The sequence below is a fragment of the Beta vulgaris genome, chromosome 4 (genome assembly GCF_026745355.1).
Source record: "Beta vulgaris subsp. vulgaris cultivar EL10 chromosome 4, EL10.2, whole genome shotgun sequence".
Classification (NCBI taxonomy): Eukaryota; Viridiplantae; Streptophyta; class Magnoliopsida; order Caryophyllales; family Amaranthaceae; genus Beta; species Beta vulgaris.
Window position 1 is genome coordinate 55,530,633 of NC_079205.1, and position 27,129 is coordinate 55,557,761.

The 27,129-nt window shown below is 35.3% G+C and overlaps 2 protein-coding genes across 3 annotated transcripts; one reads left to right on the plus strand and one right to left on the minus strand.

The window, feature by feature from the left end:
* Window positions 1–288: 288 nt before the first annotated feature.
* LOC104890644 (probable receptor-like protein kinase At5g18500) lies at window positions 289–9,836 on the minus strand. Its single transcript, XM_010676207.4, has 8 exons — window positions 9,178–9,836; window positions 8,062–8,733; window positions 7,848–7,952; window positions 7,594–7,716; window positions 3,775–3,945; window positions 3,508–3,637; window positions 1,945–2,157; window positions 289–826 (listed from the first exon to the last, which is right to left on the minus strand). The coding sequence occupies exons 2-8, from the start codon at window positions 8,712–8,714 to the stop codon at window positions 689–691; spliced, it is 1,533 nt and encodes a 510-aa protein (XP_010674509.2). The 5' UTR covers window positions 8,715–8,733; window positions 9,178–9,836; the 3' UTR covers window positions 289–688.
* A 7,156-nt stretch (window positions 9,837–16,992) lies between these two features.
* LOC104890643 (uncharacterized) lies at window positions 16,993–25,214 on the plus strand. 2 transcript variants are annotated; one of them, XM_048643322.2, is made up of 6 exons: window positions 16,993–17,484; window positions 18,143–18,269; window positions 21,971–22,090; window positions 22,415–22,465; window positions 23,498–23,549; window positions 24,648–25,214. In XM_048643322.2, the coding sequence occupies exons 3-6, from the start codon at window positions 21,974–21,976 to the stop codon at window positions 24,863–24,865; spliced, it is 438 nt and encodes a 145-aa protein (XP_048499279.1). In that variant the 5' UTR covers window positions 16,993–17,484; window positions 18,143–18,269; window positions 21,971–21,973; the 3' UTR covers window positions 24,866–25,214. The 2 variants fall into 2 exon arrangements, with proteins under 2 accessions (XP_048499279.1, XP_010674508.1); XM_010676206.4 differs by lacking the exon at window positions 18,143–18,269 and having other exon boundaries at window positions 16,995–17,484.
* The last annotated feature ends 1,915 nt before the right edge of the window (window positions 25,215–27,129 follow it).

Here is a 27,129-nt window from a genome sequence, read left to right on the forward strand (position 1 = left end):
GTCAAACCAATTCTGGTCCGTCCGAAACCGGTGCACACCTCTACCTACTGTTACCGCAACAACAGTGTTAGAACCGCTTATTTCGCCAAACAAGCTCTTAGTATCTTTTTCTCTCTCACACAACTCACAAGGGTTGCCAATCCTTGAGATTACACAAACATGTCCCTTTTTCTATCTAGTGTTTTTCAGTTTATCAAAACTGATGAATAAGGATGCAAATAGAATGATCAATCATCGGATTCTATCTACCATATCTCACAACATGAACAGTAAATCAGTACCAGTACATCATAGAACAAATTTGAATAGCAAGAATAACTGTACTACTGTACAAACCCACCCCCACCCACTAATGAAAAAAAGCTTCTTACCGTACCGCTTTCATACACAAAATATAATATCGATAATCGATATGTGATATTTCTACCTAATAGGCTACTACCTGGGAAAAAAAAAGGGGTAAAAAATGATACAGACCAAAAAATAAACAGACTTCATCTTGTAGAGAATACCCTACTACACCAGCGCTCAAGAAAAAGAAGAAAACAGAATTATAAAAGAAAAATAATGACCACGCCCCGAATCAACCACATTCATCCTAATTCCATCAAGACTTTGCACCTGAGTGTCGAAATCACGTCACCATGATGATCATTTTACACGAATGATCAGACTGCATGCAAGAAGGTTATCCTGATGCTCGTGGCTTCCTTCTTATATCTGACCTTAATGAGTCTGGATTGTCACTTTTGTCTGTGTCTGAGAAATCCCTCTGAGAGGACTCAATCTCTGCGCTATTTGCCCGACCCTTTCGGTGTCTTCGATCCTGGAGACACAGCAGAATAATATAAGGGTAATCAGCAATAGAATTATCAAGACAATTCAGATTCTGTATCAGTAACAGAGTTATGATTAGAATGACAATCTTTCTAAACTAAGGCTCCGTTTGTTTTGGAGAGAAACGATTTTCCTCATTTTCCGTTGTTTTGGTTGGATAAGGAACTTAAAAAGGAACTAAGGTGGAAAAGAGTTTTTCATCCCTTGTAAACATTTTCCTCCAAAATTTGAAGGAAAACCATTTCCCTCCACTCTCTCATTTCCAACATTTCCATTTTCCCCTTCTTAGCTTAATAGTTTTCCACCAAATCAAACAAAGGAAAATTAATACTCGTTTGCGTTTTCCACCGGAAAATATTTTCCATGAGAAACCATTTTCGATCAAAGTAAACGAAACGTAAACTCCATTGATTCAAACTTACTAGCCCTATCACTCAAAAAAAAGTAAGAGCTTACTAACCCTAAACTGCAGTGAATTTTGCCGCACGAGAACCACAGTGAAGCTGACACTACGTGCAACCTATGCAATCAAAGATACTAGTGTTCTATACTTCTATTGAAGAGCTGGAAATGTTTATTGTGTAGGTATGTGTCACGTTCAACCTCTTTTCACTTTTTTGGATAATAAAAAATTCAGCGAATTCCAACAAGTTCAATTCACAACTACAATATGTTCAAAAAAGTCACATTCAGTAGTTTAGACACACCCTCTGTAGAATAAGAAAAGTGCAAAAACAGAGCCATCGTACATAGAGAAGCGCTGGATGAGATCAAATACAGCTTGATTACTCATAAAGGTGCTTGGAAGATTTTATGATACGATCATCGATTCTAGACTCTAGTGGCCCCAATCTATGATAACAAAAAAGAATTTTCAATCTTGTCCAATCACAACTGTAATTCCTAATTACTCATTTATCAAGACCTTGTTATGTGAAGTGTTTCGAAGCACAGAAGCAAATCAATCTCCCCTGTGTAGTGAATGCATTATGTACTTAGTAAGTCGTATCTTCAATTCAAAACATATCGAATAACACGTCTAGGGTGCTAAAAGAAGCTGAAAGAGCCATATAAAGTAAAAAACAATTCTAGAGTTCCAGTACTCACCTCTCTAGGTATGGGGTACTCCTCTGATTCAAGCATGCGAACAACCTGGCCCATCTTGGGTCTCTTGTCAGAGTCTGGATCGACACACCTCAGCGCAGTCAAAAGAGCACGCTTCAGAGCCCTTGTTGATGGTTTTGCTTCAATATTCGGGTCCACAACTTCCTCAGACCGCCGACTTCCCACCATCATTTTAAGCCAATCAACCAAATTCACCTGAGAGCATCATAGCAGATCAGTCCAGCAAAACTTTACTATCTGACGCCTTCAAATAAACTAGCTTGTAACATAAATACTTAGTACTATGTCTGTTCACTAGTAGAAGTAGAACTAACAGATGGCTTCCAAGTTCTACAGCTGTAACAGCTCATGGGCAACCAATCATCAGGATAGAAAGTTGCCAAAACAATAAGAGGACTTGTCATGAGTGGATAGTAAATTACTCCCTTTGTTCCATAAAGAACTATTCACTTGTCTTTTACATGGTCTCAAATGCACAACTCTGACGAATAATATCTTTATTAATGTATTAGTAAATACTCCCTCCGTCCCATAATATAGTATTTGTTTCTCTCTCTTAAGGTCAAACTTAAAAATCTTTTACCAAATATTCTCATTAATATATGAAAAAAACAAATTCATATAAGATCTTGTTAGGTTCGCCTCAATGTGTATTTTCATAATATCAACTATTTATATCTTTTATTAATACGAAATTGAAGATATTGAAGGTCAAACATATTTTTTGGATACCTTGCAAAAAGGAAACAAGCACTATATTATGCGATGGAGGAAGTATTATTAAGAAATTGATGATAAAATCATACAAATTGAGAAAGAATCTAACATCTCAAATGCTTTTATATGTCATGTATAAATTGCAAAGCAAGGTCAAATTTTTGTAACTTTGACCACATGAATAGTAGCTAAGTAGTTCTTCCTGGAACAGAGGTCGTAAAATTTATAACATAAAGTGGCATGTTCTCAGCTTTTAACAACCACAGGAAGTTTGTCTAAGTTATGAGCAGTAAAAACCTATCCAATATAAATGAAACACGGAAAAAAAATATCTATAGGACAAGCCAAAATTCGGAAGCAAAAGTAGCTAATCATAGACGATAAGAATTACATTTGCTGCCATTTCAACACTGCCAAGAGGAGATTTCACGAAATGGAACAGAAAAGCACTTGGGGAATTATCAAGATTTTCCAGAATAAATAATACTCCCTCCCTTCTTTTTTTTACTTCAAATCATTTTGGGTTTTTGCAATATTTGCATAACTCACTTAAAATGAATTTTATCACGTAAAATGTTATTGCACTTGTCTCAATATAGATGTCGAAAATGTCAACTTTTTGTGATTTTTTATTCTTACTACTTGATTGCTGAAGGTATTAATGGTTAAAGTTGTCCATTGGCACACGTGACAAATCAAAATGGAAGAAGTAAAAAAAGATTGGAGAGAGTAGCTAGTTCAACCAGCATCAGTCATGGCTTCATGCAGTAACTGCAACATAGTGTCATAGTCTATATTAAAAAGTAAAAACACAAGGCTAGTACACACCTCCTGTGGTGGACGACCATAGTCCACGGGATCTCTTCCGGTAATCGACTCCAAGAGTAAGACTCCAAAACTATAAACATCACTCTTCTCATTTAGAAGGCCGGTATTTGCATACTCAGGTGCTACATATCTGAAAATGAAGAAGGTAGAAGATTAGCTTAACTGTCCAGCATATTTCTGAAAGGCAGAAAAGATATATCCTTTAGTACTTTCATTTGAAGTCAAAACACAGCGCATATAAAAGTCAACAATATACTTGCATCATACCCAAAGGTTCCCATCACTCGAGTTGTTACATGACTTTTTCCAGCACCGAGAAGTTTCGCAAGGCCAAAATCTGAGACCTTTGCATTAAAATCTTCACCGATCAAAATATTGCTAGACTTAATATCCCGGTGAACAACTTTTGGCTCAATTGCCTCATGCAAGTAGGCAAGACTGCAAAAGGTAATTCATACATCAATATTTGTGAAGTTCAAAGCATAAAAGAAATCAGCATAATAGAAAAAAAATAGTTCTATTCATAATAACAGACTAGATATCTTTATACTGATCTATACCTTTATATAATAAATACACTAAAGCAAAAGTCAACAAATCAGATCTTCCCTTCTAGAAAAATCCTCCAGAACATATACTCCATATTTATATTTATGCTAAAGGCCTTTAGATAATGCTGCCATTAAATTGGTCCAATGTCTTAAAAACTAACTTTGTAAGATATCAAAAAGTAGTTAATTAAGCTGCTATATGATTGGTCAAAGCTTTCAATTAACAGAAACTAAAGTGTAGTTGATATATGCCAAAATTGTTTCATTATATATCGACACACTAATTTCAATAGCCAAGCATGGCTACTACCAAGGTAGTTGATATGAGAGTGATATCAACGTACACCAACTACCATATGATACCTATCCTACATTCCCCCCCTCCCCCTCTCCTGACCAAAATTTCCCCTGTCCTTCGCCCTCTGGCTGTCTACTACAGATACTTTCTCCCTTTCTCAAGTTAATCTACTTCTCTATCCGCTTTACCCTATCATGTTTCTTCTGTTATTCGAGTATAATCAGCAATGTTAATCTATGTCAAATATCAATAGATTTAACCTACAGGAATCTAAAGTCCAATCACGTAGCTTCACCATAAACAGTAGCTTTACTTAAATCCAGATCTGCAAAAACAAAATTTATTTTCATACGAATTCAAGTAATAGAAAATAGGTCTAATCTATTAGTCACCTCCACGCATGAAGATCCCAACATTGTCCACATGGAAGCGGAGACAGGAGATTATATAGTGTGGACACAGAGTGACTCCTACCCTCTCCAAAGATCCCTCTGGATCTAATCCGGTGATAATTTACAATCTTAAACCTAACAAGTGAGGAGAAGAAAGAAATCACATTATACACCTCATAAATGAACTTCCACGTTCCATGAGCAAGAACACGTCACTCAAACATCCCACACATTTTGGAGTGATCATATTCGTCCTTGATAAACCGAAGTCACAGCAAAGAAGAAAAAATCACAACGAATTTTCCACAAAAGGGATATATTTAGGACTCAACCTCCAAAGCCACAAACTTCCTCCCGTTTTTGCTTGAACACCAAGTTCCTTCCCTCCACTCACCACAATTGTCATTATAATTTTAAAATGTGAGCGATAGTAAAGAGGTGTACTAGACAAGCAAGATTGCAGCCTGGTAACTGGTAAGCACGCCCTCCCAAAGAAGATAAATCCTCTATACATCCAAGCTCCTCGAGTTAATCGTAATTTTAAGAGACCTCCAATGAGGATTGCCTCCTATAGGCATGCCCAAATTACTAAGCGGCCAACTCTAGTTTTCCCACCCCCACTAGTACCAAGCGCCAACATCAATTTCCAAAAGTCACGAATCATGATCCTAACTAGGTTAATTCCATAAAAACAACTTGATAATCTGCAAGTTTTTGAGGAACTTCTTAAAACATTTCAAGATCTTTAGGCCTTAGGAAAAAGCCAAAAGTGTCATCCAGAAACTACAAAAGGGACGCCTCCACCTACTCTCACCACCCTAAATCTCTTGATGGTTTTTTCCGATACACTCTTCTCAAACATCTTACCAAGCATATCAACTACAAAAATGCAAAGAAACTGTAAGTGGAATAACTTCCGTCTTCAAAACAACAATCACTATCTGGGAGCACCATTCATCATCACCAACATGAGACATGCAACCTACGAATTCTGATCCAACATCTCCCACTTTCTAAGAGCAACATTCACAGTCATCAAATTTGAGCACAAGGCAAGCAATCTCTGAATAAACATCTCCACATCTCCCTCAATCTCCAAACCTTTTCTTCATTAATACAAAATTAAGCCTTCTATACATAAAAAATATAAAGCAACCCATGCACACTTCTTACTTCTCAGACGAGCCTCGTCCATAGCCTTGTTAGCAACAAATGCCACCTCCAAACTTGCTTCCCCTCCACGGAAGCATACTAAAACTGTGTAATGATGCAAGCACACACATTCCTCTAAATGATTAACCCAAACCTTCATAACAAATTCATAAGAAGTGGGAAGCTACCTCGTGCCTCGTGGGATGAAAAGCCCTCTCCTTTCAGTAGGGGATAATGTTTGTCTTGCATTTCCCACTAACCGAAGTCTCATCAAATTCTTCCATAAAAGTAGGTCACAAGCTTAATCACATCCCAGCAATTCTCACAAAAAGCTGTTGTAAAACGACCCAAAACCCAGCAGCTTATCACTATCTATAGAGAAACAGTCCATATAAACCTACCCATAATTCTTATCTTATTTAATCATGAAGGTAGAAGTTGATTTCTTGTAGCACTCCCAACAGAACTCTTTAGTGCTATAGGAGCATAAACCAAGAGTCATTCATGTATAATTAAAAACACTAAGTTGCAATTCTGGAAACTGGTATAACCCTAAGTGATGGTTGGATGAGGTAGGGTCACAAGACTCACAACTGCAATAAAGTCAAGCAAAATCCAGAAGAGGGTCTGAGAGGGAAAGGGTAGAGGGAGAAGGGAGAAGTAAGAGGAATAGTAGAGGGAAGAAAAGTCCACTTGTAGATCAGCCATGACTATCCACCAGTGCAGGGAGTTTGTGAGCCCCTAAAAAATTCATTGACAGTTGGCAAGGCAGTGGAGTGTGGGGCCACATGACATGGAGAAAGGGAAAGGGAAGAGTGAGGAAAAGATGTCAATGAAAAGAGGGGGAGAGAGATGGGGAAGAGGAATAGTAGAGGGAAGGAGAATCGACTAGTAGATCAACCATGACCATTGACCCTGCAGGGAGTTTCTGAGCCCCTAGAAAAGCCATTGACAGTTGGCAAGGAAGTGGAGGGGGGACCAAGGACAAGGAGAAAGGAAAAGAGGAGTGCGAGGAAAAGAGGAGTGCGAGGAAAAGATGTCAATTATGCGAGGAAAAGATGTCAATTATCACCTCCACACCTCATAATAAGAGGTGGTTCTATGCCTTTTGTAAATTTGATTTATTGCCAGATAAGCAAGCCATATCACTATCAGCTGTGTCATCAATATTTCTTCTATTGGTAAGAGTTTTGGAGCAGACATAACCACGCTGTATAATATAAACTGGAACTATATAGCACATGTACAATATGGTGTGATTTGTGTGACTCCGTAGGAACAAGGAAGTAAACACTGGTAAATAAAACTTTGCATTACCTGAAGTTCTTTCCCTACAAACTTTAGGCCTTACTATTGGAGAGGATAAATAGATTAGCTATATACCAGGGCACTGGGTATGCATTAACATTGCCTTCCAAAAAACCAAGGGAGACACTAAAGCAGACAGCACGCTGTCATTAGTAGTTAGCCCACAACAATTTGACCAAAGAAACATATTAAGCACAATCTCGGCATACCATAATTTTAATTAGAAGCAACTTATGAATTTATAATCAATGATTGCCAGCATGTTGCAACATCGATGAAGCGTGAAGCACATGCTACACATGCTTGTTTAGTAAGCAATATATAACTGTTTTTATGCTCAGTTTAGTAAGATGTAAATAATATATCAAATATGCAGTCAGCTTACGCTTTTGCTGTGCCAAGCAACACTTTCATCCGGGCCTCCCAAGTAAGATATCCGTGCTGACGCATGGCACCATGTAGCCATTGCTCTAAGTTGCCATTATTAACATACTCATAAACTAACATCCTGAAAATAATAGAAAGATGAAATCAGATTTTAGAGCCATTATTATACTAAGAGTATCTTTGAAATGTACCAGTCAGCCACGAGAAACCATCAAAACAAGTTAATCACATTTGCCAATTGCAGAGAAATACCTGTGAGTTCCTTCAACACAATAACCCAAAAGTCTGACCAAATTCTTATGACGAACATGGCCAATGGCTTCCACTTCAACTCTAAATTCCTTCTCAGCTTGGCCTCTGTACAAAAAAGAAGTTGAGCAGCTGAATCAGAAAACTCACCACACACATGAGATAAGACATAATCTAGTGAACTTGAGAAAATTCAATAAAATCATTCCAGACTCACAGGTTATTCAGAATCCTTTTTATAGCTACAGGGGTACCATTGACCAAGCATCCTTTGTATACTATTCCATATCCACCTTCGCCAATGACATTTTCCTTAGAAAATCTGTTTGTCGCCGTTTCAAGATCCCTTAACGTAAACCAATGACCCCAACCCAAATGTGAAAATTCAGGCAGACCACTGAGTGGAGAAGGAGCTGTGATTGGATGAGAGGAAGATGGTTTAAACATAGCATACACTCCAGAACCCCCTTCATCCCCTGATATGGAACCACCCACTTCCATACGATGAAATGACCCTGACTGGCTGCTACCATCTCCATTTCTCACTTTACCTGAATCTCCATGTACCCCCTTATCAGAATCCCTATCACTAAATTTGTCCTTGAGGGTCATAAATTTCCCTTCACCAGGAGCATATGCATTCGTCGATATGTGCTCCACTCGGATTTCTTTAATTTCTTTAGAAACCGAGGGGATTTGACTGACGGGTAAGTTGCCTTTAGCTCTCTTAGCTTTCTTGCGCGCAGTAAGGCATAGAGGTATAAGGGCTAATATGATAATGATGAACAGTCCAACAAAAATTCCAATCAGTTCCCAGACTTTCAAGCCAAAAATAGCTTTCTTGGATAACTTAGCATAAAGATCAGCCATTTTCGAAAAGCGGGAGTACCTAAGTATAATTCAGAACAGGAGATAATCAAAAACTAAAGTCAAGAATCCATTGTTCAATCAAATCTCAATTTAACATATCAGCAGCAAGCCAGCACCGACTAAACATATACATCATTCATTTCCACTATAAAACAGCATGCACTAGCCATTATGATACACGCCTGCCTGCCCGCCCACACAAACACACACATTGACACACATACTATTTCCAATTTAACAACAAGCAGAACTATACAGAAACACATAGTGGAAATCATAATCCTGCTCCAACATGTCAATTAAGATATAGAACTACACAAACTCTAAAATGCAACACCTGAACCAGCAAAAACAAACAAACCCAAGAAAATGATTGGCCTCCTACTCAAATTACCATGACATACATTATACATAGACATGTAAAAAAAAAAAAAAAACTTAAACAATTCAATTGCTTAATTACCTCAGGTGGAATTAGAAGTGCAGATTAACTGAGCACTAAAGCTCGGATCCCAAAACCCAATTACTCGCACCAAAAAACCCAACTTGGATCTCCAATAACAAATTCAGCAAAGCCCATGAAATGGGCAACCATTAAAACTACAATACCTTCAAAAACAAAAAAAAAGGGTAACCTTTAAGAAAAATCCCCACCAAAATAACAGGTTAAATAGAACAATTTATTGTATTTCTTTTCTGGGTTTGACAGAAAAAATGTACAATTTTTTTAAATCTAAGCTGAAATGGAGCTTTCTCCCACCACACTTGTTGGGCAAAAACTTCACCAGTAAAAACCCTAATATCCCAAAAATGGCAACAAGAAAAGTGGTGTTTTTCAGTTGGGAAAAACAGGGACATGGAAATATATTTGGGGGCTAAAAAAAATTGTGTAGTAAATAAGAGTAATATGATTATCTTGTTTTGTGTGTATGTGTGAAGGGGAGAGAAGAAGAAGAAGAAGAGGAGAGAGAGAGATTAAGGGAAGTGGTGGGTGTGGAGTAATGTTATCAGTGGTAGGTGATGAGACAAATTTTGGGTCACAAACAGTAAAAGTGAAGCATTCAGATTGGATTGGAAGGCATTCTTTGGGATTTTCCTTTTGATTTTGCTTTTGCTCCTTTGGAATGTCCCTCATTAGCTTCCTAGTTGGATTAATTTATAGTGTTAATTTATCAAATCTTTAACGTCCCCAATTCCAATAGCTGTGCAACTTATTGTATAATTCGACTACGCCCCCGAATAAGAAGAAATTTTATTTATTAATATAATATTTTATGATAATAATACTAAATATAATTTAGTTCAATGGTTAAGATTTTAGTTTATGTACTTGAGGTCAGGAGATCACACCCTATACTATGCAATTTCTAAAAAAAATTATTGTACATGGATTGCATGAACTAAAACTCCCTAGGGAGAGCTAGCACATTTTCTTGTTTATGCACGCCTTTTAATATATTTGTATAGATTATCATATATCTGGGTGTATCGTGAGCATGATATTCCCAAAACTATTATTTTGCTTATTACTCATTTGAAATTATGCAAATAAGCAGAATTTATTAAAAAGGAGAGTTCTAAATGAACAAATGAACTCGTATAATGCTCTCACTCCGATTCTTTTTAATTTGTATATTTATATTTTGACACTATCTATAAACTTCAATTTTGATCATTATTTGTGATTTATGTATGTGTTATTTTACGAGTATTTTTACTTGTTTGTAACTAAATATATTGATGGTCAAAGTTATGTGTTGGCATGTGTGAATTCAAATTGTGTAGATTAGAAAGAAACATAGGTATAGTATGTATTAAGCTTACGACATCGTATTGAGATTTTATGGATCGGAGCTTACGATATTGTGTTGAGTTTTTCATCCTTCAAGGTACGAATGACTTTAAGTGTTCAATGAAATAACCATCCTCTATTCTTTGTAGATGAAAATTTGTTAACATTTTTTTTTTTACAATATAATTCAAATAGTAGCGACCTAAAGTTGTTGTGACTTTTTTGTCAAACGTCATGAAAATCAAACTTTAACGATAATAATGATGGTCCAATTCTCCATTACTATGAAAGGTAACATGATACCTTTTATAGTATAGTGCATGTCAAATCACTACATTTCCATTACATTTTTTTATTTTGTTTTAATTTAAAATTTCCAGCTATTAAATCATATTCTATAGAAATTAATACGCGTATCTCTTGATTGTATTTCTTATAGCTAAGCACCTCTTAATATTATTTGAAGATAGAGAAAATCTTGTGATTTTTTTAGTTTGATTGGTATAATAATATCTTATATTTCCTCTGTTCTGAATTAAATGCAGCATATCCATTTTTTCACTATCCACACTTTTCACTTTGACTAAGATTTGTGATATATACATAATGAAATAGTCAAGTGGGATCTTGTTAGATTTGTCTTGTGACGTACTTTCATAAGATATAATTTCTATAATTTGTACTTATATGTAATTATAGATATTTGATGTCAAAATAATGTCTTGTGATGCATTAAAGTGGATTCGTTGCATTTAATTCAAAACGGAGGAAATATATGTCTTGTGGTATAGGTTAAAAAAAATCCTTATATAAGTTATCTAACGAGAGAAACACAACAAGTAACGACTAATATTCCACTTACATTGAGCACAAACTCTTATAACAGGACAGAGTTAGTATTCAAAGATAAGAAAGCAGAAAGATACTCAAATATTTAATGCGTGTACAATTTTCAATTAGCACATGTGAATGTTGGTTGGCAAAGTTTAAGAACACGACATATAAGACTTAAGAGTTGAGATTAAATCTATTTACACAATGTGTTTAGGAACTCTCTATAAAATATTTAAAAATAAATATTAAAAACTAAGACATGGTATTGTGAACCATAGTTGTAGCATTCTCCCTAATTTTACATTAATTGGATGAGGGTAATTAATCATGGGGTAAATTTCTTTCAAAACAAAAAATGGGGTAAAAAAATGGAGTAGTAAATTTAAATACAAGTGGATAGTAGACTTAGGCTTAGCTGTACATGATTTGGCAATAGACCAATAGTACCGTTAGTTAATGTGTGGCGTGGCATTTGAATAGTAATAAATCTTTTCGTGTTAATTCTCTCCGGCTCCGCTAACCCAGAGGGCTACGGCCACATGATTCTACCTATTTGGGCCCCAAATGCCCAAAGTGTTTCTGTATATTCCATATAAACAATATATCTATACAAATATATTAAAAAATGTGTATAAACAAGAAACTGTGCCATATGGCGTTCTTCTATGGAGTTTTAGTTTTACCTAATTCATGTACAATAAAAAAAAATAGAAATTGCGTAATATAGGGTTTGATCTTGAGACCTCAAGTACGCATACTAGATTCTTAACCACTGGACTAAGTTGTATTTAGTGTTATTATCATAAAGTATTATATTAATAAATGAAATTTTTTCGGACCGGGGGCATAACCCAGACCTAATAACTAGTTAAAGTTACAAAAAAGAGTTACTCCCCTACGTTTCATTTTAAATGCAACGGTTTTCATTTTTGGTAATTTTAAATTAAATATAAAACAAATTTTTTCTTTTCATTTATGACATGGTTTTTTGATATATGTATCTTGTCAAAAAATAAAAACCTCATATTATATATATCTTAATAAATTATTAACAAAATTAATTTAATTTTTATTACACGAACCTCCTAGAAAGACCAGATACCTAAATGTAGATAGGGAAAAAATGCCTAGAAAGACCAGATACCTAGTCTCAAATAAATAACACCTCTCACGACATAATCACTACTTTATAAAATATTTTTCTGTTTAGATATGCAAATGTGTTTTAGATAATAACTTTTGCAATTAATGTATGTGTATCCACAATTGAAACCGATATTATTATTTCGATTAATAGAATATAAGGGTTTTCAACCATTTGTTTAAAGTTTTGGTTAAATTAGTCTTGTGATATGATATTGGAGTCCACTTGACAAAAAAGTCTCATGTTCAAATCTCATCACTCCTTAAAGTGGAATAATTGATGTTGGATATAGGGGAGTTTCACAAATTTAGCACCGATTGCCAAAATTCTAAGCTTAGGCCTTGTTTGGGACATGTAATTACTAAGCTTAGGCCCTGTTTTTTTTTTTTTTTGGATTAAACGAAAGTAAAGTAAAATTGTGAGATAAAAATAGTTGAATTAAACTAATTAAATTAAAATGGTGCCAAAAGGCAAAAGAATAGGACCTTAATCTTATTTGGTGGCAACTGGCAAGTTGGTGAGTAGAAGTATTATTTTTCTGACATAACTCCACTACAGCCTTACACTAGTAGGAACTTCTGTCTCTGTTTCCAGTTTCCACTAGTTCCATTCAGAATTGTCTGAGTTTTTCAGTCCCAAGTCTTAGCCACTTGGTACATAAATCAGGTTTCTTTAATAGGATAAGGTTGGTCCTCTCCTAGTTTAGTATTCTCAGAGGTTGAAATCTATGGAAATGATTGTGAAGTATGCATCATGCATGTGGTGAAAACTCCAAACTTGAGAATATAATGTTCACGAGATTGGTCACACGCCACTATAGTCCGCCATCCTAATCCATACATGATACAACCCTATGGGCCTATGGGCTATGGCGCCGTATTGATCAAGTCTAAGTGGAGAAAGTAGAGGAGTCATAAAATGTTTATCATGAACTGTTATCACTATTCACTTATAGAGATAAATACGTAATTTAACAATTAAATAAAGTTTATATAATATTAGAAAATTTAACAATTACACAACAGAGGTTAAGTTAATAAAAATATGAGTTTCAAACGCATAAATAGAGGTTGATTTAACAATAATAAGGGTTTCAAATATACAAACATGCGCTCGTATCAATGATTAAATATACTTTGGGGGGGGGGGGAGGGCTGAATGGGACATACAAATCAGTGCAACTTTTTGCTTTATGACATAGATTATATGCCTACTTTTTCACAAAGGGGTTGAGTTAACAAAAACATGGGTTTCATACACACAAACACGGGTTGGTCTCAACAATAACAAGGGTTTCAAATATATAAATATAGGCCTTTTTTTTCTGGAAGAGGTGTCATATCAGCCTTTTTTAATAATATATGGTTGTGAATGGCCGTGATAACCGCTCATGATGAGCGTTTTATTACTACTCAAGAAAGTATTGGCGACTCATAGTGAGATGTCATTTAAAATGACATCTCGCAAATTTTTTGGTACCAAAGCTAAGTAAAAGTGGTACCAAAATAGAGTACTTTGATACGAACTCTATGTTGGTATCAAATTTCATTTTGGTATCACTTTGACTTAACTTTGGTACCAAATTTTTGTGAGATGAAACGCTCATAAAGCTATAACAACTCGCCTAAGTGTAATTGAGATGGTATTCTATGCATTCATGATTATTTATATCTCTCCATTCATCACATGAGCCTCTCTTTTTACTTACCTCAATCTCTAACTCCTAAGATATGTTGTCTCCAGCTTATTTTCAATTTAGTTCAATTGCAATTAGTTCAGTTCAGTCGCAATCAGTTCACTTCAGCTCCAATTATCATTTCTATTAGTTATAATTTAATTCATTTCAATTCAGTTGCAATCAGTTTAGTTCAGTTAAGTTGTTTTATGTCGAAAGAACATTCCCTAATTCATATGCACTTCACAAATTTGTGTATTCACTTCACAGTGCAACTATTTTTGAAATATAGAAAGTAGTTAGGAAGAAACTTGGTTAACAGTTCAGTTTAGAATTGGTTTGTTTGTTTATGAGGCGTGTTTAAGCTCAAAATTATACCTCAATTATTTAATAAGTCAAAGTCAAGCACAATTATGTTTGGCTTGTTAGCTTAAAAAATTAACGGTTTTTTTACCATATACCCTTGACAAATATTTTTTTGCACCATATATCCTAGGGGTGTTCGCGGTTTGGGTTGGTGCGGTTTGGGATGTAACCCAACCCAAACCGCAAATATACGGTTTGAAAATTTTCCAACCCAAACCGCCCGCAATTTTTCCCAACCAAACGCGCAAAACGGTTTGGTGCGGTTTGGGTTGCGGTTAACCATTTTTTCCTCCGCGACATTACTTTTGTAATCTAAGATTAAAAAAAAATTGTTACTAAGAGTCCAAATAGATATGAAGTTGAATTCATAATTAAACATATATAATGATTTATCAAAAGTGTTAAGTTTTTACCTCAAACTTCTTTTTTCAATTTTATACTTGTATGTCACCTTCATAAGTGTATTTAATTTTATTTTTTTAAAAAATATGTAACTTTGCGGTTTGCGGTGCGGTTTTGGTTTACAAAATTAAAACCAACCCAAACCGCAAACCGCGGTTTGCTTGAAATCATAACCCAAACCGCAATTTTGAAACCGCAAACCAACCCAAACCGCGAAAAAACGGTTTGGGTTGCGGTTTGGTGCGGTCCAGACCGCACTTTGAACAGCCCTAATATATCCTTTCGACTTTTGAAATTCACCATATATCCTTCACTTTTCAAAAAATACATCAAATTACCCTTTTAACTAATGGTGTTGAACTTCCATTAGTCATTACATAATCTCTCCTTTAATCCTAATTAACTACCCTAAACCCTAAATAACCCTCAACCCTAAACCTATCTAACCAAAAAACTAATCCTAAAAGCCCACCAGTCCCCACCCACCCCCAGCCCACCACCCTAACCCATATCCCACCACCCCCAACCCCACAACTCCAGCCCCATCAGTCCCCTCCCTCTCCCCTGCAGCCGCACCTCCCCCTCCCCACCACCCCCAACCTGTCGCACCTCCCCCTTCCCACCACCCCCAGCCTGTCGCGCCTCCTCTCCCACACCCCTCCCCTTCGCATCTCGCAGACCCTTCCCCTTCGAAAAACAAAGGAGAGAGAGAGCGTGCATTTTCCGGCGAAAAACAAAGGGGACAGAGAGCATGCGTTTTTTCGACGAGGGTGCTGTTGTGCGTAGGGGTTGGGGGAGAGGGGGAGGGGAGGGGGAGAGGGGGAGGGGGAGGGGGTCTACATGGGAGGGGGCTAGTGGGGGTTAGGTGGTGGCGTTGGGGAGGGTTGTGTGGGTCAGGTGGTGGCACTAGGGAGGGCTGGTTAGGGTTACGGTGGAAAAGGGGTGTTTAGGGTTAGAGTATTAGATTAGAGGTTAGGTTAGTGTTAGGGTTAGATTTAAGTTAGTTGATTAAGACTAAATGAGAGTTTAGGAGTTAATGACTAAAGGAGTTTAACACCGTTAGTCATTAAGGGTAAGTGAATGCATTTTTTGAAAAGTGAAGGGTATATGGTGAATTTCAAAAGTCGAAAGAGTATATGGTGCAAATTTTTTTTATCAGGGGTATATGGTGAAAAAATCGAAAAATTAATAATCTAGTTTAACTTTCATGTGCTAAAAGTTACTGTTAGTTTTGTAATAAACTTATTAATTATAAGACCATGATGGTCAAACTATCGGTATTGAGTAAATAAATTTGATGTCCTCCCTAAGAGCATCTAAATCTGATATCCCCATGGTTATATGGTTGATTTAATTAACACTAATGGTCATATTATTTCCAAAATTTTGTTAGACTCAGAAATATAGTTAAGTGCAAAATTAAAAATTTGGATTAAATTGTGTATTAAGCTGAACTCGAACTTCAATCAGAGCTCCGATATAAGTGTTTGAACCAAATTTAAGCTGAGCTACGTAGTTCGAGTCAATTTCATACTTTAAGTTTGAGCTTAAGCTTAGTTACAATTTAACTAATTAATTACTAGAGAGGATTTATGGACTTTATTATCCTTCAAGCCAATAAATTTTCAACAACTCTTATGTTCGTACAAAAATACTCCCTTATTTACATAATAGTTTGAACACTTTCCATTAAATTTGTCTCAAATTAGTTTGAATACTTTTATGTTTGACATGGTCCGACTATTAATGTATTAGTTTTCGTACACCTCTTTGATCCACCCTCTATATTTATTAATAAATCACTTACCCTCAATGTAAAAAACGTGCATCGACAAATATGAAAAAGAAATCCTTGGGAGACTAGTTAAGTGCAAGTTGGGTAGTCAAGTTACAAAAGTTGCATTCTTGGCAATGTTGTTAGAATCGCGATCCGAATCATCGTACAATCCTATGATCCAGATCCAGATTTTCCAAAACGATCCAAATCGTGGTTGGAATAGTACATGCAGCAGGATCATCGCACGATCCCATGCGATCCTAACGATCCCACTATATAACTTTGCAAACCCACATTTTAGGTTAATGAAACCCGTCACACTCAAAAGCCAAAGCCCAAATATTTATAAAAAAGCCCAGCGAATACCATTGCCTTCTTTACTGCGTCTTCTCCATTCTTCACTCTCCTCTAAGACCAGCGAATTCAAGCTCGAACAATTGAACTCAAGCTCCAATTTTCCTCCTTTGTTTCGAATTTCAGGAGAGAGAGACTGAGGAAGAGAGAAGTAGAAACCCTAAACTCTAAAGACGTCGACGGACCGACGGTCGACCGGAGATTCACGCCGACAACGACGAGCGGTGAGGATTTGAGGAACGACCACTCGAACAGCCGAACAGGAAGCGAAGCGAAGCTGCGAAGAGTTGCGAGTTGCGAGGGCTGAACTCTGAAGCGAAGCGAAGCCGGCGCACCGCCACCCCCATCGCCCACGCGTTCATCCGCCGTCGCCGACTCGCCGGCCTCCCGACTCCCGAGACGCCCATTACATTTTTCAGTCAGTTTGTAAGTTTTCTTAACTAACCCTAAGTTTTAGTTTAAGTTTTTTTTTAAGGTAATATTTTATATTTACAATTTACATTGTTTGGTTGTGAATTATGATATTTGTGAAATGTTAATTTGTGATTGTGGAATGTGGATTTATGGTTGTTGATTGATTTGTTGAATTGTTGTTGGTTTGGAAATTGGAATTGGTCATGAACTCATGATTTAGGAAATTGTTAGTTTGCAATTTGAAATTTCTAATTAGGAAATTATAAATATGAGTTGATTTATAATTGAAATATTGAATAGTTTGGTTTGAAGAGGAATCACTTTCAAAATATTGAATAGTTTGGTTTGAAGAGGAAATCATTGATCACTTTCAAAATATGAAGACCCGAAGGATGAATTTGTAATTTTTATTTTTAGTTTAATTTTTTTTTTTGTCATTTTTCTTAGATTGTAAGACTATAAACATTTTGGAATTTTGAATGTAGAACATTAAGTATTAAATAATTTGTGTTGTATTGTTTTTTTTTTTACATATTTTTTTCCGAATGTTTGACGGTCGAATTTTGTCCCCCCACTTTGAGAATCCCACTTTGAGAATCCTGGCTCCGCCACTGATTATAGGGTCTTAGTTCAATTTATATAAAGTTGGGAACTTTTTTTTGTGTTTCAGATTTAGGGTTTTGAAGTGGATTGGATTTTGAGATTGTAATCTGGGGTACACGTAAAAAAACCGTGACATGTGAGTGGGAAAATTAGCTTCTGGTGACTGTTAGTACATTTGATGCTGAATTTAAGAGGTACCTATTACATAACAATTAACATCAGTTCATTATCAAAATATAATTGCACGAGTTGTTAATGTACTTATTTGTGTTACCAGTTTATGTTGATGAACAATTTAACATGTTAGTTCGGAAAGTTTACGCCTTTAGCTCGAAAATTGGCACGGGAGGTTCTTCTTTGTGTGGGAGTGTGGGATTTGGTCTGTGTCACCTGTAAGAACAGAACAGTGTGCGGCCTGTATATTTTATCTAGTTACACTTATGTTATGACCCAAAAGTTAAGCTGGCTTCTCGAAGATTATTGTGGTGTTGTGCGATCTGGTGGTGTTTATAGGCTAAAACATCACTTAGCCGGTACTCACTCTAATGTTGAAGCTTGCTCAATCCCCCGATGAAGTTAAAGAAAACATTAGAGCCTATTTACATAAACGTGAACAAGAAAAAATTAGAGCTTGTTTATCTTATGTGATTAAAAGTGTGTTTATTTATCATTGTTTTTACTAGAAAGACATGTACTAGTTACATATGATCATTTTGATGGCTCAATTTCTCAAATTTGTAGGATCTTACCATCCTACGATTCGATCCTACTCCCTAACCGATCCAAAGTGGAATCTCGATCCTAAACCAAACTCTCGTTATGGTAAAATCCAATTAAATAATAAAAAAAAGAAGTTACTTTTGCACATAATTTTTCATTTTTCTTCCTAAAAATAAATATTATTGCCTATATTGAATATTAATAAGGAAAAATAAAGAAGAAGAGTCTTAAGTCTCAACTATGACCTCCGTAAGAGCATCTACAATGGGTTTTTCTTACTCGGTATATGAAAATTAATACTTAGCTTTACATGGTTTTACCATTGGAAGAGATGGCTCTTTGAATTGGTTAGTCCTGACTGCCATACCAACAATGCCTTGGATGGAGTGCCATCTGCGAATGAGAATGGTTCGCGTGTCATGAAAGCTGGTTTATTTGTTTTTTCTTTTTGCTGATTTACATATAGAAACCCAACGTTTTGCAAAAGGAAGCACAAACAGAATGTGATGTATCCTTCGTTTTGAAGAAACGAACGACCATCATCATTCATTGTTGTCAGAATTGCACACATGGAATTGCTTTTCTCTTTGTTGTTATTCAATGCAATCATACTGTAATATTTGTTGGAAGAAAATTTCGATTGCTAATAAAAAAACTATGGGGCAATAATTTTTTTTTTAAAATTTATACCAACGTTTATAAAAAAAAATTAGCTACAAATTAAGTCCAAAATTGATATATTTTGTACACTTCTTCTCAACCTAATTTTCTTTCCAATCAATTTCTCCTACAACATCATGTTAACATAATTTATTTAGCATCATGTATTCAATATAATTTAGTTAGTGCATATTAATTAGCTTAACTTCGTTAGCGTAACTTAAGTTAACTAATTAAATAATAAATTATTAATGCATAAATAATTATATCTATACAAAAAAAAATTCCTATCACAAGAACGGTGCCACATATTAACAATATGTAGCTAATAGGAAGGGAAACATGACCTTTGAGATGAAATATAAGAGCTTAACCACTAATTTACTACAATTTCAATGTTTGATGTTTCAAAGTAAAACATAATAAAGTCTTATAATTATATTTACGGATTTTTCACCAGGTACCTCTGTGGTATTTCAAAATTTATGAGGTGGCCCTATTGTTTCAAAATGCAATAGGTAACCTTATTATTTCAACAACATACACGAAATGTCCTTAATGACTAATTGTGTCAAGTTTCCATTAATCATTAACCCTAATTAAACCCTCTAACCTTAACCCGAAAACCCTACCCTACCCCCTAACACCTAACACCTAACCCCCACCTTAAACCCTAATCCTAACCCAAACCACCCAACCACTACAGCCCCCTCTGCCCTCCCACCCCAAGCCCCATCCTGTACCCCCAGCCCTCCCCATTTCAGTTGGAATTAGCTCGAAAATTTCATGCCAAAAATCACAAAAATTAGCTCGAAAATTTCAGTAAGAAAACCCAGAAAAAAGGGAAACTCCATCGACTTTCCGTCGCTTTTTCGCAACCAATGAAACAAACCCATAAAATTTAAACGAAAATCCAGAAAAATTGAAGAAAAACCTAGAAAAATCGAAGGAAAACCCAAAAAGTGGGCGAATAAGGATCGTTAATTCTATAAGTCACGGTAATAGTAAGTTTAATTTTAGGTTTTAATTTTTGTTTTTCAATTTTCATACTTTATATTATTATATACTTACATTCTTAGATTATTTGACTATATAGATGTAAATTGTTGAATGTTGATATTATTCATTAGTTAGGGCTTAGGTGCTTATTGAAATTGAAATCAAATATGTCAATTGATTAAATTTTTATCAATTCAATTAGAAAATGACAAATGATACACCGAAATTCAATTATTACATAAGTTTTATGTTTATATCAATTCTTACAAATAACATGTTTTATATTTTTATCAATTTAATTTTAAATTGGTTGTATGACTATGCATATATTGGATATTTTGGTTGTAAGACTTATATATTGAACATTTTTTGTCAACTTTTTTCCACTACTTTTGTGTTTGTATGACATTCGCACCCCAAATTCAAAATCCTGGATCCGCCATTGAACATGGTTGATGAATTAGGCAATTGGGAAATTAACATGTAATAGTTTACTCTTCACAATCAACAAGGGCAACAAACATGGTAAATTGTGATTCTCAAGTTTTAGAAACTTTGCACAAAATTTGCAATTATGGACCAGGGATTGTTACTTGTTAGGTTCCTCTGCATATGAAATTCAACTTTTGAGAGTCTATGAGGAGTGAGGACTTTCGGGGATCGGGAAATGCCCAGAATTTTTTTGTTGAAATGCATCAGTGACACTTTTATGGGATAAAGATTAAAGGGAATACAAGCTTGCGCTTCTATGCTCTAGCTTTTGTTGTGTGGGTAACTGAGTATGATCAGCTTTTCGATCTCAGACCGCCTAAGACCGGTACCTTTTATGTTGGAGCAACTGGAAGTTTGGGAGCCTTCTTCTTGACTCCTAACTCTACACTTGATACCTGGGCAGCTAGTCATGCTTCATGTTCAATTTGTTAAGCAAGGTGTCCCTTTTAGTAGTTTGTAGGGTAAATTGAGACTTGCATAAACTTATATTTAGTCTTTCTTTGCGAATAATGGTGAAGTGTCTGCATTTATAACTTCTTATGTTGTTGTTCCTTTTGGGTTTTCTTCCGGTTTGCATTTAGACGACTCCTTTGTTTTGGAAGCCTTATTCATTCCTTTTCCGGGCTATGTTTATTAAAAAGCCGTTTATGATTTCGTTGCAATTACTCATATAAGACTCTTCTCGGAAAGCTTGTGATATGATGTTGTATTTTGTCTTATTTTTATAATCTATGGGAGAAGAGAACTGATATGCATGTCATTCCATGATCTTAATTTACCTGAATTTGGCCCAGGATGACATATCTATGGGACTATGACTAAGTTTGTAATTGAGAGATTTTGTGCAAAGCAAAGATGAGATACAGAAAACAATGTGGTTTATCATTTATGTTCACCCCCCTCCCCTCTAACCCTTTTTTGTTTTCCCATAGAAAAGATAGGGAAATATAAGAGAAAGAGAGAGAACGGTCTCTTCTTTCTATCATGTTAAGCCTTATTCGCTTTGCTGTTTGCTGCTTGGCAGGTTATGGAAATAGACCAGTCAAATATTGATCACAATCAGGAAGAAGAATACGTATTGCTTGATCTTGATGCAGTTTGTGGCCAAGTTGACATTCCTCCTGATGAACCATACGTTTTATCGGTATGTTATGGGCTTAATTTGACAATTACAGTGTCTTGCAAGTATATAGAGTCTTCTACATGACATTGTTATTACGAAACCTCAACTTCAAGAAAGATAGTATAATTATCGATGGATGAAATATTGATAGAGTTGGATAGCTGATAGTTAATTATTGTCTTCTTAACATCAATAATGACACAATTATATGGGGACAAAGTAATACATGTCCTTAAGCATGAAAAAACTGAAAGGTTATTAAGCTGTTTTGTTATGTCTTGATTCTGTGTGATGTTTGTGTTAGGTATTATTGTTCCCTTCATGTTTTATTGAATTTCAATGCAGAGTCTTGATACAACGAATCCAGTATTGACCATAGGGAACAAGTTGAAGCTGGTGAGTTCTTGGTCCTTATGTTTTCCTGTTAATGCTCATGTTGTATCTTTTCTATTGTAATGTTACTTCCCGGATTCTTGCCCGTTCCCTGTATGCTACTGATTGTGCTTAATCTAGATAATCAACCCCATCCAATGGATAAAGGCCTGGTTGAGTGAGGGACAATTATATATACTATTTTCTGAGTAATTTTGGGCCATTCGGAGTTTCTTCTGGCATCTGACCATTTTCTAGTATAATTCCTGGTTTATGAAACTAATTAATCTGTGCTTTTATATACTTCCTCCGTTTTCTTTTACTTCCATCATTTTCCACTTTTGGGAGTTGCAAATCACCTACACCATTTCCTTTTTGGACCGTAATTACTCTCTACCTCTTTCGTATCACATGGGTCCTCATTTTGTCCTCTCTATTTCTCTACTCTCCTTAAAACTTGTGCATCATATGACACAAAATGGAGGAAGCACTTAATCTTTTATGACATACTCCCTCCGTTTCCTAAAGATCTTCCCTTTTTTCGTTTAAGGGTGTTTCCAAAAGATCTTCCCTCTCTTGCTTTATTCCTTATTTGGGAAAACAAACCTCTCATGTCACTATCATATGGTCCACCATGACATTATTAATTCAATTTTACTCCCTTTCTCTCTCCTACTTTAACCCCTTTTTATTTGTTTATTTATCTTAAACTCTTTCTCTCTCCTACTTTACTCACACCATGCCCCACACAACTTGATTTTCCTTGGTATCTGTAGGAACAGTAAGTGGGAAGATCTTTAGGAAACGGAGGGAGTATAACATAATTAATTATGATTGGAATATGATGTCTGTCTTTGAGAGTTGGGACATGAGACAAGAAATTTGACCTTCAATTTTGAGCTAAGATAAAGATAGGGGAACAATAAGATACAACTAAGCTGTCTTTTTATGGTTGATTATTAATAGTATGGAATTTGTAGTAACGCATTTATTGGTTTTAGGCCCCTACTGCTAAAAGAAATTAATTGTTTTTTAACACTCTTCTAACATTTGCAGATAGGAGAATACAAAGAAACAATCGGGACATGCTTAATATTTTCAGAGAATGGTGAGTAATATTTTTCTTTGTTATCAGTAGTTCTCATGGCCGGTTTGGTATGTGGTAATAAATGGTGGTAGTGAAAATGAAATAATTAGTAAATTATCATGATTTTTTCATGATATTATTGGTCAATTTATGATGTTTTTTTTGTGAATTTTGGCATATGTAATTATGATTAGATTATTATGATAATGTTTGTCTATCTTCAAATACCTCTTTTTTTATTATTAAATTCCACTACCACTTTAGAGGTGTTAGCAAGTGATGATGGAAATTCGTAAAGGAGAATAGATATTCAGAAATGAAATTTCATTATTGTGGGCATTGGCACGAGACTTCTTTTCAAAATTACATATTTCCTACGTTCCATAATAAGTGAAACACTTACTATTTTAGAACGTTTCAAAATAAGTGAAACATACCTTAAATGGAAAAAAGAAAGTGACAAAATGACAAGAGTACCCATCACAAACTTGTGTGGTTTGCTTTTCTCTCTCCTCCTTTTGATAATGTAAAGGGTAGTTATGACTTTTTGGCTTTTGAAAGTGATGTTTATTAAATCTTGTGCCAAATTTTTATGTTTCACTTATTATGGGACGGAGGAAGTATAAAATATAAGCATGTACACTACTATTATGGAGTAACATTTATTATTGGCCACCAAAGGAATCGTAAAGGATAAATATTAATACAGAAGCATTAGAAAATGCATGTACCTAAGTAGTGTGGGAGAACACAACAAACTGAACTAAGGTCATGACTCATTCATGCTTGCTCTCGGCTGATTTTATGATTGAAGAACTGTAACATCTACTATGTCTTTGTATTATCTGTTCTCCTACCTATTTTATCAATACAAAGAAGCATATAGTTTGATTTATCAGGCTTATGCTAGAAAGAAAATATCTTAGGTTGCAGAATGAAAATTTGTACTTCTAGTCTGTGGATGAGTTTGGATTCTCAGTCAACTGTTATCATGAAAATACATGCCATTGTTGACAAAACACCCAGCAAAACCTGTCCACTTTTTCTACTGTCATATATATATTTTCTTGGTTAATTACTGCCATTGTTTACCCTGTAGTTTTCTATGATTTATGGCAGAAAAGAGACCTTCATATCACGGAGAAACAGGATCCACCGAGGCAAACAATTTCAAGAATGATCGTATAGTTGACCCGAATATAGGGCCATCCAAGCATATCCAACCTGTCACATCCCTCCATAAAATTCTAAAATTCAGAGTGCTATCAGAAGCTGATGGGCAGAATTCAACGGAGAAACCAGCTGATCCTCTTGCGCAAGCAGATGATCCGACTTAGGGGAATTAGGGGTGTACTCTTCTTCAGATCCCTTATCTTGGTCGGGAACATTGACTCTGTACTTGTTATAAGGAGGTGATGCTTATTATTCAGGGTTCTAGTTTAGTTCGTCGCCTCCGTAATATGGTCTGATGTATTCAATGTCTGAAGATTAACTCTGTACAGGTGTATGTGATTGTTAGGATTTAGGAATGCCTCTGTAATCTGTATGTTCTTTGGGCTGCCTAGATTAATCATGAGTAGAGCACTGATTGTAGAACTTATGTTAGCCTGCTTAAATATTCAGATGGTAATTAATGTGACAAATGATGAATGAGAAGGTTTCGTTCACATTTTGTTCTTTTTCCCACTTCTTTTTTCTAGTCGATTATGTTTAAATTGTGGTTCTGGACTTTGGTACATGTATATGAGGGATTAGTTCTTGCGCTATTTTCTTTATGAAGCAAGATTTGTGACCTAACATTGGTGCTCTTCAAGTGTCTATCTAATAAGGTCTTCAACGAGCTTTTCAAGGAGAAAGAAAATAGAGAGCTAACTATACCTAACATTGTGGCTTTTCAATGGCTCTTCATTTGCTCTTTCTGGAGAGAACTTGTAGAAATGCTCTCCTTCAACAGCATTGAGAGAGCATACTTTTGGTATAGTGTGATAACATATGTCAATGAAAATATTTAAAACAAATATGAATTAAAGATAATAATAAATTGGAGAGGTTATTGGAGAGCTATACGTAATTTTTGAAGGGGTGATCCCGAGGAGATAGAAAGTTAATGTGTCGGAGAGTTATCTTGGAGAGTTTTTTTTATCATAAATTTTACTTATACATAAAAACACATCTTTTAATGTAAAACTAGTGAGTGTCCCGGGCGATGCTCCGGGTTGTCAAATTTCAAAAAATTTGTCTAGTGAGAAAAATATTGACGTTGTGATGTGATAAGCAATTGTAATAGCTTAAAAGTTTTGGAAGGAAAGCAATCAAAGTCCTTTGTCTAGAACTGTAATTCTATTAGCAAATTCATTACTTAAGCTGTTTTATTTTCGTTCATTCGTATAAATCCAGTAAATGTATAGTTCATAATCATATAAGATTTTTTCTGTTGTACCTAAAGAAATCTTTCTTTAGCTTAACTTTCTACAAGGAATTAGGGGTAATTAAGATAATATGTCTCTAAGAGTCTTTTGTTATTACCATGAAAGTGTTAGAGATTTAACTTTTTTTTTTTTTTTTTGAGGGGAAAAGAGAGCCAGGAATTATATTAAGTCAAGTTCCACCAGAGTTTGAAGACTTTGGGGAAACAAAGAAGTACAAATAGTTTCAGAATTAACATCAGCTTCCCACCTAGCTACAGAATGAGCAACCGTGTTACCCGTCTCTTAACATGAACACAATCAAACGACAGAAATGAGGAACTAATTTCTAGAATATCATCATAGAAGAGGAAAATAGGAGCTGCTCCTTGTCTTCTTTCCCTAATACACCGAACCACATTTGATGCATCACACTCCAGAACTACTCGATCAAACCCCAGCCTTCGAGCTGTATAGTTTCTTAATGAGATATAATTATAAGACTTTATTATATTAAATTTTGAAATACTAAATAATGAAGTTGCATTGGATTGGTGGTTAAGTTCTCATTTTTTTGTCTCAAAAGTCGCATATTCAATATCTTGTAACTATTAGGGAGGACAATTGGACTGAGAGGGTGTGGAGGATGGTCCCTCCACCCGCATAAAATTCTCCTCCCCATCCTCGCCACTATTCATTGAGGGGGAAAATTCCAGACCCATCCACGCCCCCAGCGAGTATGTATTTAAAACCATCCCCTCCACACCACCCCCATGGTACCCGCACCCGCAACAATCCTACCAATAATACTAATAATCTCTTGTTGCTTAAGCTTCCTCTTCTTTTTTTTATTTAAAGAAAAAAAATCTTATTATAGGTAAAGTTGCTCGAGTACAATGAGGGCCTGTTCGGCAAAAAGTAGTTGCTGGTTGTTCGAGTATCTATTAGCTGTCGACTAATACTCCTAAATGTTAGCTTCTAACTCTGAAAGTAGTTGTTAAGAATATAAGTATTTTCTTAAAGTAGTTGTTGAGATTATATAAGGTTATTTTTACATATTGTTTAGTTATAATATTGATTTCAATAATATGATTAATTATTTTATGGTTAATTTAAATGTTTTACATTATGGATTCAATGCATCATTTTTATTATAATAGATTAATTTAGTTGGATTTTGGACTCTTAAGATGACA

Bases quoted from the DNA above. Each gene is read 5' to 3' on its own strand.
- LOC104890644 (XM_010676207.4), bottom strand. From the start codon at position 8,714: ATGGCTGATCTTTATGCTAAGTTATCCAAGAAAGCTATTTTTGGCTTG. The intron at 7,717-7,847 runs GTATTTCTCTGC...TATTATTTTCAG, and splicing joins TGTGTTGAAGGAACTCACAG to GATGTTAGTTTATGAGTATG. The intron at 3,946-7,593 runs GTAAGCTGACTG...TACCTTTTGCAG, and splicing joins TTGCTTGGCACAGCAAAAGC to TCTTGCCTACTTGCATGAGG.
- LOC104890643 (XM_048643322.2), top strand. From the start codon at position 21,974: ATGGAAATAGACCAGTCAAATATTGATCACAATCAGGAAGAAGAATAC. The intron at 22,091-22,414 runs GTATGTTATGGG...ATTTCAATGCAG, and splicing joins ATGAACCATACGTTTTATCG to AGTCTTGATACAACGAATCC. The intron at 22,466-23,497 runs GTGAGTTCTTGG...TAACATTTGCAG, and splicing joins TAGGGAACAAGTTGAAGCTG to ATAGGAGAATACAAAGAAAC.